Source organism: Hibiscus syriacus, unplaced genomic scaffold (genome assembly GCF_006381635.1).
Source record: "Hibiscus syriacus cultivar Baekdansim isolate YM2019G1 unplaced genomic scaffold, ASM638163v2 tig00110548_pilon, whole genome shotgun sequence".
Taxonomy (NCBI): domain Eukaryota; kingdom Viridiplantae; phylum Streptophyta; class Magnoliopsida; order Malvales; family Malvaceae; genus Hibiscus; species Hibiscus syriacus.
Window position 1 is genome coordinate 6,416,962 of NW_024062775.1, and position 14,191 is coordinate 6,431,152.

The 14,191-nt window shown below is 34.6% G+C and overlaps 2 protein-coding genes and 1 pseudogene across 4 annotated transcripts; 2 read left to right on the plus strand and 1 right to left on the minus strand.

Annotated features, from left to right (window-relative positions):
- The first annotated feature begins 1,241 nt into the window (after positions 1 to 1,241).
- On the plus strand, positions 1,242 to 3,780 carry LOC120130557. 3 transcript variants are annotated; one of them, XM_039147775.1, is made up of 4 exons: positions 1,242 to 1,252; positions 1,395 to 1,497; positions 2,008 to 2,445; positions 2,812 to 3,775. In XM_039147775.1, the coding sequence occupies exons 3-4, from the start codon at positions 2,038 to 2,040 to the stop codon at positions 2,995 to 2,997; spliced, it is 594 nt and encodes a 197-aa protein (XP_039003706.1). In that variant the 5' UTR covers positions 1,242 to 1,252; positions 1,395 to 1,497; positions 2,008 to 2,037; the 3' UTR covers positions 2,998 to 3,775. The 3 variants fall into 3 exon arrangements, with proteins under 3 accessions (XP_039003706.1, XP_039003707.1, XP_039003705.1); XM_039147776.1 differs by lacking the exon at positions 1,242 to 1,252 and having other exon boundaries at positions 1,270 to 1,497; positions 2,004 to 2,445; positions 2,812 to 3,780; XM_039147774.1 differs by lacking the exon at positions 1,242 to 1,252 and having other exon boundaries at positions 1,270 to 1,497.
- On the plus strand, positions 3,081 to 3,538 carry LOC120130704. Its single transcript, XM_039147883.1, has 2 exons — positions 3,081 to 3,166; positions 3,208 to 3,538. Exons 1-2 carry the CDS (start codon positions 3,081 to 3,083, stop codon positions 3,536 to 3,538), a joined length of 417 nt encoding a protein of 138 aa, XP_039003814.1.
- A 1,095-nt stretch (positions 3,781 to 4,875) lies between the features above and the next one.
- Positions 4,876 to 11,040, minus strand: LOC120130560 (annotated as a pseudogene).
- Between the last annotated feature and the right edge of the window lie 3,151 nt (positions 11,041 to 14,191).

Genomic DNA, 14,191 nt, shown 5'->3' on the forward strand with positions numbered 1-14,191 from the left:
TTTTTAAGTTCGACTCGAACTCAAAATCATGAATTGAAGCTCGTAAAAGCTCAAAAAAAATTAAACTTAACTCGATTGAAACCTCAAACTCATACTCGAACCTAAACTTTAAATATATGAAAATTTTATACTTTCTTTTTTTTTTCAAAAAAATCAACACATAAATGTTAGTATTATTAATAATTTATTTCTTAAAATAAAATCTTAATGTATTATATTTTTTAGTTGTCCGCGGGTTTTTCAAGTAGAGTATAAATTAGTTCATTTCGGCTCATTAAGAACTCGTGTCGAGCTCCAGACGAGTCCATTCAAATGGAGTAATTATTAAGCTTTGACCGAGTAGATCTCAAATAACTCGCGATCTATCTCGTTTCATTTACAATCATACTCCCAACACATAGGCCTATGCAATAGGAATAATTAAAAAATGATTTTTAGGCTCCATATAAATACCACAAAGATCATCCGTAAACTACATTAAATTGAACTAATTTATCTTTAATAGACAACTTATTCAAAAGAATTATAATAATAAATTATTAATATATACTATCTTATAATCATATCGATTATTTTTTTTAAATCCTTGTTAATTTCACAGTCTGGATTGTAAACAAGCCGAGTTGTGCTCGATTTGACTCGAAAATCTCTAAAATATAGTTTGACTCGGCTCGAAAACTCACGAGCCTAAAATTTTCAGCTCGACTCAACTCGAAACCAATAATTAAAGCTCGTGAAAGCTCGAAATGAAAAAAAATTCTTAAACTTAACTCGATTGAAGCGTTAAACTCAAACCCTAACCTTAAATATTTGAAAACTTTATATTGCAATTTTTAAAAAATCAACACAAATGCTAATATTATTAATAATTTATTTTTTTTTAAAATAAAATCTTAATATATTATATTTTTGAGTTGCTAGTGAGATTTTAGAGTCAAATATTAAATAATTTATTCTAATTCGTTAATTTTAATCGAATCAATCTCAAATAAGTAACTATTTATCATATTTCATTTACGCCCGTATTCACAGCAACGAGGAAATGGAATGTATCGAAAGCCATTGAAAAAGGTGGAGACAGCGACAAATAAAATGCAGCCTTGCCACTGTGTTAATAATAATCATAACATGCGGATGAAGATGGGTTTTAAAGATAAGGTTTTGAGGTCACAATCCCATTCACTCAAATACAAACCCAGCCGTCGTTCTCCTTATGCTTCTCGCTTACAACACAATAAATAAGTAAATAAAGGTTAGTGTCTTCTAAGATTGAAGGATGTAAATGCAATAACATTTGTAAGTAGAGGTTTTTGAATAGAGGAATGGCCCCCATCCCATGGTCACAGGATTAGTACCAAATATTTTTGAAAACAGGTTTAGTTGTACTTAAAAAGAAACAATGGAGAGCAAATCGAACCATTTTTGCGTGAGTATGCGGTCATGATCCCAACTGAACTGCGTCCTGTTCGTTTTTCATTTACTCTCTTTTAATCTCAGGTCAGAATCGTCTAATTTGATCATCTAATTTTGTTTAATTGTTTGTGTAGTTCATAATTAAATGAATTCAAATTCTGGGTAAATGCTACTTTTTTAAATAAGAATATAGTTTAGTTTCCTCTCTCTTTTTGGGTTGAAACATGGGTTGATTGTGTTTTGAGTGGTTCTTCTTCTTCTTCTTCTTCTTTTGCTGATTGGTCAAACTATGTAAATAAGTACTGGTTTCCATGGGTTTGTTCATCTTCTGTTTTTGAAGAATTTCCTTCTTGAAGCATCAATCTTATAAGTCCCCAAAATGACCCTAGATATTCAAGGCTAGGAATCTTTTCCCCCCAATGAATCTATGTAAATTTGATTATATCTATGTTTACAGTTCGATTTCTGTATTCATGTGTCACTCCTAGATCTGCTAGCATCCATTGATCCTTGTGTTAACACCTTCAATTATTGTTGGAGAATCAAGTCATATTAATTTTGTTTTCCCTTATTTTTTGAACTTTTTTTAATCAGGGGTAAAGCATTTTTTGGAGTTTAAATATCATGAATTTCAGAAAAGGGAACTTGGTGGAGGTTTTAAGAAGAGAAGACGACGATGATCCATGTGGCTCTTGGTTTACTGGTAACATCGTTTCAGCCAGTGGCGAAAACCATGTTGTCAGCTACAAACTTCTTATGGACCACAAAGGAAGACAAGTGGTGGAGAAGGTGCAAAGGAAGGATGTTAGACCCTTGCCTCCAAGTGTAAATAGGAAGAGTTGGGTGGTCGGCGATGTGGCCGAAGTGTTTGATATCCAGTGTTGGAAGGTCGGAAAGGTCGCAAAGGTGTTGAAGGACAACCATCGATTCGTTGTCAAGTTGTTTGGGTCAATCCAACTTAAGGAATTTGATGCATCGAGTTTAAGGATTAGGCAGGCTTGGGATGGCAAGAAGTGGATGGTGATTGGGAAGGTAATGTCTTTATTTCATCTTGCTTTTCACCTAATTCTCCTATATGTTTATCTTTGGAGTTGAGCATCAAAAAGGCATATTTTTCAAGTTTAGTAGAGTCAGTCAAAGATAAAAATGACTGGTTTTCTCCTCCGAATATGTTTCTTGCTCAGTGACACGTAACATGAATATCTATCTTTAGCCTGTGAGAGAGCACTGGCATAGTTGGCTTATTCCGAAACTGGATCGGATAACTCGATCCTTACTGCTATTCTTATAATAACCTTTGTAGTTTTTACGTCTGATATTGCGAGAGGACCTATAACAAGTCCTCACTGATATGTTGAACCTAACATTATCTCTAAATCAGACTTCATGTGATGACAGGTTGCTCATGGTAAAGACTCAACCAAGAATTGTACACCGAAATTTCCATACCCTTCCGGTGGCTTGCTTTTCAGGACATCATTGCATTTAACCGAAGCCCCTCAATATAGAGAGAAGGATAGAGAGGAATGCATAAGGATGGGACTGATATGTGACCATGTGTATGTCCATGAGGGGCATAAGTAAAGGCCGTGATCATCGATCTGAAGAATGCAAAATAAACCCGATCATCGGAGGAAGCCTCAGGAAAAGGAAATCCCCAGGGTTTGATGGAAAATTCATTAAGCGATCACCTAACAGGAATAACAGAACGGAAAAGACCCCGCGTTGCTGTTTATATGATTCTTGTAGACCTGTTTTGTCTGCTGAAGACACTGACCAATGCTCGGTTGCTAGCTGTAGTTCTAACTGTGTTGCTGACTATGCTGGCCGAATTTCACGAAGTCCACTCGAAAGCACACCTGATAATTCTGATGCCGAGTCATCATTCCCATATTCGTGTGACAAAAGGGACCCACATTCGTCCCCTGTTGTTGCCGATGAAGTTTTTGATATCCATGAACTTGAGCTCCGTGCTTACAAGTCAACAGTCAAGGCTCTGTATGCTTCGGGTCCTTTAACTTGGCGGCAGGAGTTCCTGTTAACAAATCTACGCCTCTCCCTTAACATTTCCGACGAGGAACACCTACTCCAGCTGAGACACCTTTTGTCTGCTCAAGTTCTGTGATTTAAGTATGTATCTCTGCGAAGTGTATCGATCCAGTCGTTTGAGGCTTGACCGCTCTGAAAGCTCGGAAAATGACAGTTTTGAGTTGAGATCTGTGGGGCAATAGCAGCAAAATCTCCTGCAGGCGCCACCATATGACCTCAACCTTCCTAGTGTAAATAATGTGTAAATTATTTCCAGGAATTCATGTCTCATAAAATGATTTGACCGAATAAATTTCTGTAGATTTTTGCTTTTGTAATATCCACGTCTTATGCTTCTTAACATTCCTGCGAACAGAAAAGCTTTAGACCATTATGGTAAAAGGTTTCAGCACCTTTATCGAGCGAGTCGATCGCGAGTTGGACAGTGTCAGGTTCGTGTTTATTAAAAAAATTGTTGTTCGACTCAACTCGTTGCTTGTTAATCTCATTAAATTTTTGCTCGACTCGTGTTCATTAAAAAACTTGTTGCTTGACTTGTGCTCGTTAAGCTCAATATTCACCTCGTTACTCGTTAAACTCACCAAAATTTTTATCTTATTATTTTAACTATAGGTAAAATTTATTAATACTATATAAAACTTACTATAAACATAAATTGATAAATTTAACCAAAAACTATCAAAAGAGTATACGAAACAAATTAAAAATCTGAACTCAAAAATAACAATATACAAATACATTAAAATAATAATTAAAATTTAATTTTTGGGTGCAATAAAATACTAATTATTAATTAATAATTTAGTATTTTATTATTTATTTTTCTTATGAAAGGTATGCTTCAATTAAGAAATGATCATATACTAGGAAATATTAGTAGATTTATTTTCAAGATTGAGTCGAATCCTTCTACTTTGTATGATATATGTATATCAAATCTGAAAAAATATAAAGAAAAATATTTTATATTGTATATATGATTATAGAAAGTTACTTAAACTAAACTAAAATAATATTATAATATTATATTAAATTTTAAAAAACTCGAAAAAACCTTTTCACTCAAAAAAATTTCAAGTCAACTCCAAGTTGTACAATAGAACTCATCAATTAGAATAACTCAATTTTTTGACTAGACTCGATTCGACTCGATCGAACACTCAACCCTAATATTGAATAATCACATTCCAATCATTAATATTTTTAATAGATTAATCGTTTATCATCTATTAATAGATTAGTAAATTTTTAAGATAATTAGTAAAAAATTATAAAAAATAAATAATCTGCTCGGGAACTTATTGAGTCAAGTTAGACTTCACTCAACTCAATTCGTTAAGATTTCGAGTAGATTTAACCCGAGTCAAACTTTTACCGAGTTTTAACCGAATCAAATTTGAGCTGCTCAACTCATTAAACACCCCTACACCAAACCATCTCTTATGCAACGGTTACTGTTTAACAAGTTCCTAGCAGCATAAATAAAAAGGCAGTTCCTAGCAGCATGCATTGGTAAGTACATGTCCCTTGCAGGCTGGCTGTTCCAGATAAGTTCTCATTGTCTTTCTAAGGTCGCTGGCCAAAGAAAAACAACAATTATTTTGCAACTAAATCCACAATCTGAAAATTGGTAATAGCAAATAAAATGTCATTGTGTTGCAAACCAAGTACAGTCAATATTGCCCGAGGGGCATGGATTTAGTCTGCATAAGATACCAATCCTCTCTGTCCCGACGGGGAGCTTGATTTGGACTTGTCAGGGGATGCAGACCTGTTGCGATCTCTTGGTGGTGAGATATCAGCAGCTTTAGAAGGCGAGGACCCATGACTCCTCGACCTAGAGGACCTTGACCTCGATTTCTCTTTGTATAGTGAGCGGTGATCATCGACTCGAGGACCAAGGCGAGATTTCAACCCCTTGCTTATGGCAGGCCGTTTGTCTCTAGGACTAGGACTTCGGATAGGACTCTGGCTCTGACTTCGATCTCTGTATCTTCCCTGATAACCAACTGGGCTGTGAGAAACACTCCTACTCCTACTTCTTCTGCGCCCGTATCTACAAATGAACATAAATTATTTTCCAGTTTTCTACAACGTATTTGCTCGTTAGAGGAGAGAAAAAATATTATAAATTACATATATGGAATATTCAGACTTAGATTAACGTAAATGAGCAAATGGACGGTCCAAATATTCAAATTTAGAATACTTTTCCACATCGTACCAACTGGCCAATTAACATGGAAATTAACAGAATAGAGGTTATTCCCAATGATTTGTCCTTTCGATTTTTTATTTTTATCAGTAAAACACATATATTAGGGAACTTTTAATGGAAAAACAATACACTGTAACCTATTTTAGAAGCTGAAAACTAACTTGTCTAAATTAAATAGGTATTTGATTAACTAAAGCCTACAAGAAAAGTGCTAAAAATACTATATATTGTATCAGGCAAGCAAGAATAAAGCTGAATCAATGACCAGTTGATGAAAGCAGATCTCATCAATGTGTAATGCACTGAAACAAACAAAACGTCATAGCTATGAAAGACAATTTTGACAAGGCATACATAAATACACCAGAGAAAGTTAAGAGAGAGAACCTGGGTGGACTATGGCCTCTTGCTGGGCTTCTATAGTGTCTGTGGGTTGATTGATCTGTATTATTTCTATACCTAGAATATCTTCACCCAAGGAAAACAAAACAAAACAAAAGTTAATAAGTTTATGAAAAAGGGAAAACAGTAGCATCCTTTGAGTTATAGTCCGGGATTACCTATCATTGTTTCTTTCTGGAATATTTCTTCCAACATAACGGTAGGCTCTTGGTGGGGAACGCTCAGGAGAAGGTGTACGGTATCGGCGTGCAAAGGAATAGCGGTCAGTGAAGCCACGACCTTTTCTTACACGCTTTGGTTTGCCACCTGGAGAAGGACTTCTAGAGGAAATGCGACCTTGGTTAGATGTAGGGGCTTTCCTTGGAGGACTACTCAATGGGCTAGGGGAAGTCCTTCCCTGGTTCTGCTTGTGAGATATCTGAGGGCTTTTATCATCATCCTTAGGAGGAGTCATGCTCTGGTTGCGACTTCTGTTTGGCCTCCGTTTAGGAGTTAGGCTCACACTTCTGTGAAGCACATTGAAAAACATTGGTAATAAAATCACAAAGTAGATTTCACTGAACATGAAACTAAATGCTAGAAGCAACCCAACAAAATACAAAAGGAGTTATATAAGAATGAAAACCTTGATCTGTCAGAGCCATCCATATCGGAATGTTGTTTAGCAGCCTTGTTGCCATGACCGTTGTTGGGCAGCTCATCACTTTTGGGGGACAATTCACCTTCTTCATGCGAGTTTTCCTTGGTGACCTTAACTTATTCCTTTCTAGTCCTGCATTAGAATCTTGGTTAGAAAATTGGCCTGGCACATTTTTTTCTTTACATTTGTAGCATCACAATCTGCCTTTAGCTTTTAACAAAGGAGCAACATTAAGATGCCTATAGAATCTTTTCACAATCTCCTCCCATAAGCACGTCTTTTGTTCCATGTCACCTATACTAATAAATAATGCCAGTGGAAGACTTGCTAATTTAATGTTACATGATTGGGAGAAAAGAGTAGAGGGGCTTGTATAAGAGTGTAACATCTACATGATTGGTAGAAAAGAGTAGAGGGATTTATATAAAAGTGTAATATCTACATGATTGGTGGAAATGAGTAGAGGGATTTGTATAAAAGTGTAATATCTACATGATTGGTGGAAATGAGTAGAGGAATTTGTATGAAAGTGTAACATCTCTACTTAAATTTAGGATTTGCTAAAGTCAATTCCAAAATCAACTGCCACTAGCCTAATACACAAGAGTATAAAGGGAGCTAGCGTGAAGAATGAGAAAATAACAGGCTAAAACAGGATAGAAATACCAAAAGATTCACCTTCAGCAGGTTTGGAGATACGATTGGCACGAGCAGAAACACGGCGAGAACCAGCCTTCCCATCATCACTGCCACTGCTGGAGCTTGTACTCTCACTTTCACTGTCAGTTGAACTATCTGAACTCCTGAAATAAAACAAGCATCAACAAGTATAACAAAACAAAAATGGTTGATCACCACTATTAATAAGCAGGGATAACAAAATTTCAAGGCTTGTCCTTGAAACCAGATTTTAACCAATACCATTTGCGTTTTGATCTTCTTTTTTTCCTGTCTCTTCGCTCGCCCTTCCTCTTTTTCCCATGTTTACGCTTGTCTCTTTTTGTCAACCTCCTCCTCCTATGTCTTCTTCCATCACTAGAGGAACTTGATTCAGATGGAGAGTCATCTGATTCTGAATCTGAAGAATAGGAATCGGAGTCGGAGTCATAGCTGTAGGAATCAGATGAAGAATATCTTCTTTTTCTTTTACTCCTTATATCCTTCAAAGACTTCCTGCTTCTCTTCACTCGGTCGTCAGAACTGTCGGAAGAAATAACTTTTTTGATTTCTTCCCTTTCCCTGAAAAAGAAAAACCATGTAGCGAAAAGTTGGCAACTGATCCAAAAATCACGAATTGCTATTTAAAACTTCACAGCAGTACCTTCAGCTTTCCCAACAGCATCCTGAAGTTTACTTTCAGAGTATTCACCACAGTCTAATATTTTTACAGGTTGAGAAGGCTTTCCATCACCTGTTCCAACTTGCTCAATTTTCTTCAAAACATCCATTCCCCTAATTACCTTGCCAAAAACAACATGCTTCCTGCCAACCAATCAATAAATGAGAAATCCATTGCTAAGTAGTGAAACCAGACCGCTCAGATGGCCCAACTGGTTGAACTGTACTATTTTATGAATAAAACACTATTAAACAGGCAGCACTTGAACCCTTAACCTCTTAGTTCTATGTTAAAATCAAACCCTAAGCCGAACACAAATTTTGTTAATTATTTACTATATCTAATATCATAATCATGAACACAATATTGTAATCCTTTCAGTTGGACAGGCTGGTTAAAGTGATTGGACCAGAAACAGAGCTTCCATTATTCAACTTGCTGAGCAGATTTTTATTCATTGTTACTGAAGCCGTATAGGGAAGTTTCATCTTTCAAGTTGTAATTCATAAATAAGTAATAAGAAAATATTAAATACCCATCAAGATGGGGTTGACGCTTGAAGGTTATAAAGAATTGAGACCCATTTGTGCTTGGACCACTGTTTGCCATAGAGAGAATGCCAGGACCATCATGAGTTAGTTTAAAGTTCTCATCTGCAAGGAAACATAAAATTTGATGATTAAGTTCTAAATCAATCTATAAGAAGACAATTTAAGTGCTCACAGGCAAAGGCCTACCTGCAAATTTCCCTCCATAAATACTTTCTCCACCAGTGCCTGCAACCAATTAAAGGTCTTTCCTTACAAGTCTGGACATAATTTAGCTGTCAAATAAAACGTTTCCATGGATTGGAATGTGCAAGCATACCATTTCCCATTGAAAAGTCGCCACCCTATAAAACCAACATAAAACAGAAAATAAGTTAATAACTTTAGTCCTGTCAGGTGCATACTTTTGCAGGTGAAATTTATAGGTAGTGACTCCTCCTTACCTTCCCTACAAAGCAAAAAGAAAAAGAAAAATGAAAGTTTCTCTAATTTATAATATTTATAAGAATATCCATCTTTTTTATTTATTTTATCTTTTCATGTTAACTTGCAATATGTATATTGTATGATGGTAAAAAAAATATAATTTTTCATTTTCCTTTCTCTCATTTCTCAATCATATAAAGCAATGGATGTAAGCAAAATTATTTTTCTTTGTACTTTTCAATTTTTCCTACCAAGCACATTATAGAAAGAAAATAAACACATGATTTCCTCCTTTTTTTTCTTTTCCCTTTCAATTTTCTTTCTTTTCACTCTTCTATCCATCCTACAAAGCGAACTCTAAGAAATACCAGTTAATATGCAGCAGATTATACTAAACTCTATATGTCTAAAGCATTTTCTAATGATTAGTGGGAAGCTAACTTTAAGTCCTAACTTGATTGCTTCAGGAAAAAGGTCACTTAAAATGTTTAAATAAGATTAGAGCAAAAGAACATTATAGCAAACAGCAGGGATGAGAAAGCAGCATCCTATCAGCAGATATAGATATTAAGACAGAATAGTAAATACAAGCCAACTAAAAGTACAATTCTTTATTAAAACATAATTTGCATCACTAGTCATAAAACACTACAAAAAGTAGGAACTTTGACGATATACTACAAAAAATTATGAGACAATCCTCATAGTAAGCATTCCTCCATTTATTAATATGACTAAGGGAAGGAACAAATAACATACCTGAGCCATGAATCCTTTGATTATTCGATGAAAAAAAGTTCCTTTATAGTGCAAGGGTTTCCCAGTAGATTTGCCAATGCCCTTTTCACCTAAAGTTTAACACAGTTCAGAATAATCAAACCCTAATATACTTGTTTGCAAGGAAAATTTCAAGAAGTATGTGAGGTTAATTCATCTGGTAGATAATACAGGCAAATAGTTTATCAGATGTAAATTGTGAAGCAAGGATTCATGCAATTTGTCCTAGTCAAAGAGAATATTTATGAGATTACCAAATCTTGTATCCATAGACTACAAAGTCTACATTACTAGAGACATTATAAGGAACCAATAAAGACCTTAAAAATAATTGAAACAGGTTCATGAATACTAATACACTGTAAAAAGATAAATATTGCAAGCACAACCAATTGAACTACACCATGTTAACAAATTAAGTGTCAATACAACACGAGTTACTAAATATTGAAATTTTTACAGATACCTGTACAGAGTGCCCGGAAATTCTCAGCTGTCTTGGGAACTACATCTGCAAATAGCTGTCAAAGTGGGGGGAAAAGAACTTTATCCTTACTTGGAAGTGTTAGTCTCAGGTGAGTTCTAAATTTCATCCCATATAAAAACATAGTTAAAGTCAAGCAGCAGGCTTTTAGCTTACCTCAATAACAACTTTTTCCACTGGATCTCCACCAATTGAAACGTATAAGAATACCAAAGGATTCTTTTTCTTAGTCATCTCTCCTCCAACTACAAAATGGGAAAATAATACCTCAAAGTTGGTACATAAATAATCCAACGTATAACAAACACATATAGCCACTTTATGACGCAAGGATCAAATAAAATTGGACTCTATTCTCATGTATCAATGTTCACAAGCTTCAAGAACAATTCTTTCTAAAATTTGTGCTCTAACAATGCCCATAGGCCCCAAAGGAGCCTTGAATTTTGAAGATATAGACCACCAAATTTTCAGTGCCAACAATAGAACAAATTCCCAATTAGTCAATCACTAGTACAGACAGAGAAACACAGATTTGCTTACCGATCACAAAGCAAATATGGACCGACTGACACTGGAAGAAAAGATACAGAGAATTGAAGGCGACGGACCGAGGCGAATCGCAATGCAAGCTGAATGAACTCGAGCTACAACTCGAAGACGGCGGCGATAATTACCAATTAACGTGAGATAGCGTTAGCAACCCTAGCTGCTTGCTTATACTTGGCTCCTTAGTCCTTTGTATTGAAAATTTATCGCTAGAGTAATTTCTAGATTATGCCACTAATCTACATTTTTTCCCCCGAAACCCAAAAAAAAGGTAAAATACACTAATGGTCAATAATGTTTGAGCAAGTTTTCATTTTCCCTCATTAAAGTTTCAAAAATAAAATATTAGTCATTAATATTATCGATTTATAACAAAATTATCACTAATATTATCGATTTGTAACAAAATAGTCACTCTGCCCTCATCTCCGTTAAGATAATAACGTAAAAACGTTAAGAAAATTGTTAATATTTAGTTTTAACCCTAATCTACAGTTAAAACATCAAATAAGTCATTAAACAATGATTTTATATTTACTTTACCCCAAAACTTTCTAATTTCATTTTTTTTCAAATACCCCACCACCTTCACTATATTTGAATCACCTTACTTACAAAATAAAAAATGGTGGAGATTTAAAAGTTGTTTCTTTATTCGTTTTTTACATATACTAACTTAGTTTCATTTTTTCAGGATTTGAGGTTGAGATTGTTAATGCAACAACACAACAAACGACAAATTACAATATTGTTAAAATAAATGGAGTCAAATGCATCTATTTTACTTAATCAAAGAGATCAAAAGATGCAAAAAGCAGCAAACGAAACAATGGAGCTTCAAAACTTATTGAAGAAGCTGGAGATGAATAACCATGCATAGTAAAAAGTAGCTTGTGAAAATGAAACGATGTGTGTCTCAAAACAATAAACTGGTACATTTTGAGAACAAGTAGCTACCATAATGGAATCACCGATGCAGAATCATAGTGTTAAGTTGAAGATTAACAAGACGAAGAGAAAACAAAAACGATAATGGTTTACAAACGTTGTGATACTCCAAATGTTTGCGATTAGACTCTACAAGAACTGTTATATAATTAACTTAACAAACAATCATAATGCAAATTAGTAACACATTACATCGACCACTGACCCATATATTTTCGTTTATTGGTCGATGACATTTTTATATTGGTATTTTTATCTTGTTGTATAGTTCATGCTTATCTTGTTAGTTTGCTATGGTGATGTCAGTTTCGTAAATTTATTCTAAACTTGTTATGAGTGGATTCGTTTCTTGTTTACCGTTATATTCGAACATATTATATATTTATTTAACTCATAATATAATTTTTTATTAAATAGATAAAAATACAACAAAACTATAACTAAACTAATAATAATTTATTGCAAGCAACTCAGTTATGTTGGCAGAGTTCAACTTGTCCGTTCTGTACTCTTTAGTATCTATGGATACTGGTGTAGGTAGCTTATTCTCCTTCAATCGGTTATCAAAAATGTTGACCGATTATGCTCTGGATATTTCTGGAAGGGTGATGATAATGATGCCTCTGGTGTTCGGGTCAATTGGCGTCAGATTTGCACTTTAAGGTCTAAGGGTGGCCTTGGGCATAGGGATACTAAGAGCTGGAATAAGGCGTGCTCCCTTTTCCTGATTCGGAAAATTCTGGCTGGGAAAGGCTCGTTGTGGGTGGTTTGGTTAAATACCTATGTTTTCAAAGGGGTTGAGTTCTGGAATGTGGAGTGCAAGCCTTATGTTAGCTGGTGCATTAGAAAGTTGTTGGATTTGAGAGGTGCTGCTCGGCCTCTCTTTACCTCTGCTCCTAGTTTGGCCTCTATAACTGTCAGTTGGATATGGTCTAGAATTGTAGAGGTGCACCCTAAAGTTCCTTGGCATAGAACTTTGTGGTTTCCTCATCACGTCCATAAGCACACGATTGTTGGGTGGATGGCCATCCTTGGAAGGCTTCCTACCAAAAGTAGGTTATTGAGCATGGGCCTGGCAATGGATGGTAGCTGTGTTTTCTACAGTGGCTTTGAGATTAGGAATCACCTTTTCTTCGAGTGCTCCTACTCAAAGAATATTTGGGAGTCTATTTTGGCCAAATGTAATCTTGCTAGGCGTGCTATGGATTAGGATGCCGAGCTTCAGTAGGCATTGACTCATCTTAAGGGTAAATCCTTACTTACTTTTATCATCAAGATAGCTAGGAATGCTTGTGTTTATTGTATTTGGGATGGAACAAATAGAAGGCATTTTAGGGATGTAAGTAGGAGTGGTCATGAGATTTTAAATACCATAGAGATGATTATTAGGATAAAAGTTGCACATAGTTATATAGATATGAGTGATGATGTAAATAGAGGACTATGTTCTAGGTGGGGACTTATTTGTAGGGGTTGAGGTTTGTTGTTTCTGTTCTTTGTAGCAGTTCTACTGCTTTTCTTTGGATAAATACAAATTTGCTTATCCAAAAAAAAAGATTATCATATAATAATAATTAACTATTTTTCTTACAACTACAAGAGTGCATAAACCAGTTAAGCAAAATAAAATCATAAAAGAGTTAAAATCAAGACAATAATCCATACGAGTAAATTATTTAGTCAAATAAAATATCTTAAAATTTAATTTGAGATTTACGATATTTATTATAGTGGAGGATAAATTTGTCACGGAGAGTGACATGTTTCAAAATAAAATGTTTTTTATTATAATTTATCACGAGCGGGGTGAGAATGATTTTTCACTCTGTTTGGATGAGTAGTTAATTTTTTTTTAATTAATCTATGGCGGTTACAACTGATAGTATTTGTTCTAAAGACTCTCAACTACTGAGACGTCTAGGAATAACAATCATTCATTCAATCATTAAGGTAATTTGGTTCGTGCAAGGATGACTAGCTAATTTTTAATTAACTAAATTGTGATGAATTAAGATTACTTCAATTAATATGTTTCATTTTTTTAAGATTGATGGAGGATTTGATTTCAGTATGGATCTTGTTTCTTGTTCTTGATCGTTGTATAAACACGAACAAAAATTTATATATAAAATAGTGTTAAAAATTTCTATATTTTGAATTAAATATTATAAAATTTTATTATAACAATATTCTTTTCAATTCATTCTTTATTCATAATATAATTATTTACTTAAAATACCTAACGTGTCATCCCATTAATCAAATGATAATAAACAAAATTTATACTTCTTAAAAGGAATCCACCTTACACGAACCCTGCTTTTTGATACATAACCATGCAGTGGATAATTTGGTCACGTTGCATGGCTCAAAACAATGATGACCATCTCAATTCCCA

Excerpts from the sequence above, each read along its gene's own strand:
- LOC120130704 (XM_039147883.1), top strand. The coding sequence starts at position 3,081 with ATGGAAAATTCATTAAGCGATCACCTAACAGGAATAACAGAACGGAAA. Across the intron at positions 3,167-3,207 it reads TATATGATTCTTGTAGACCT|CTGTAGTTCTAACTGTGTTG; the intron begins GTTTTGTCTGCT and ends CTCGGTTGCTAG.
- LOC120130557 (XM_039147775.1), top strand. The coding sequence starts at position 2,038 with ATGAATTTCAGAAAAGGGAACTTGGTGGAGGTTTTAAGAAGAGAAGAC. Across the intron at positions 2,446-2,811 it reads AGTGGATGGTGATTGGGAAG|GTTGCTCATGGTAAAGACTC; the intron begins GTAATGTCTTTA and ends ATGTGATGACAG.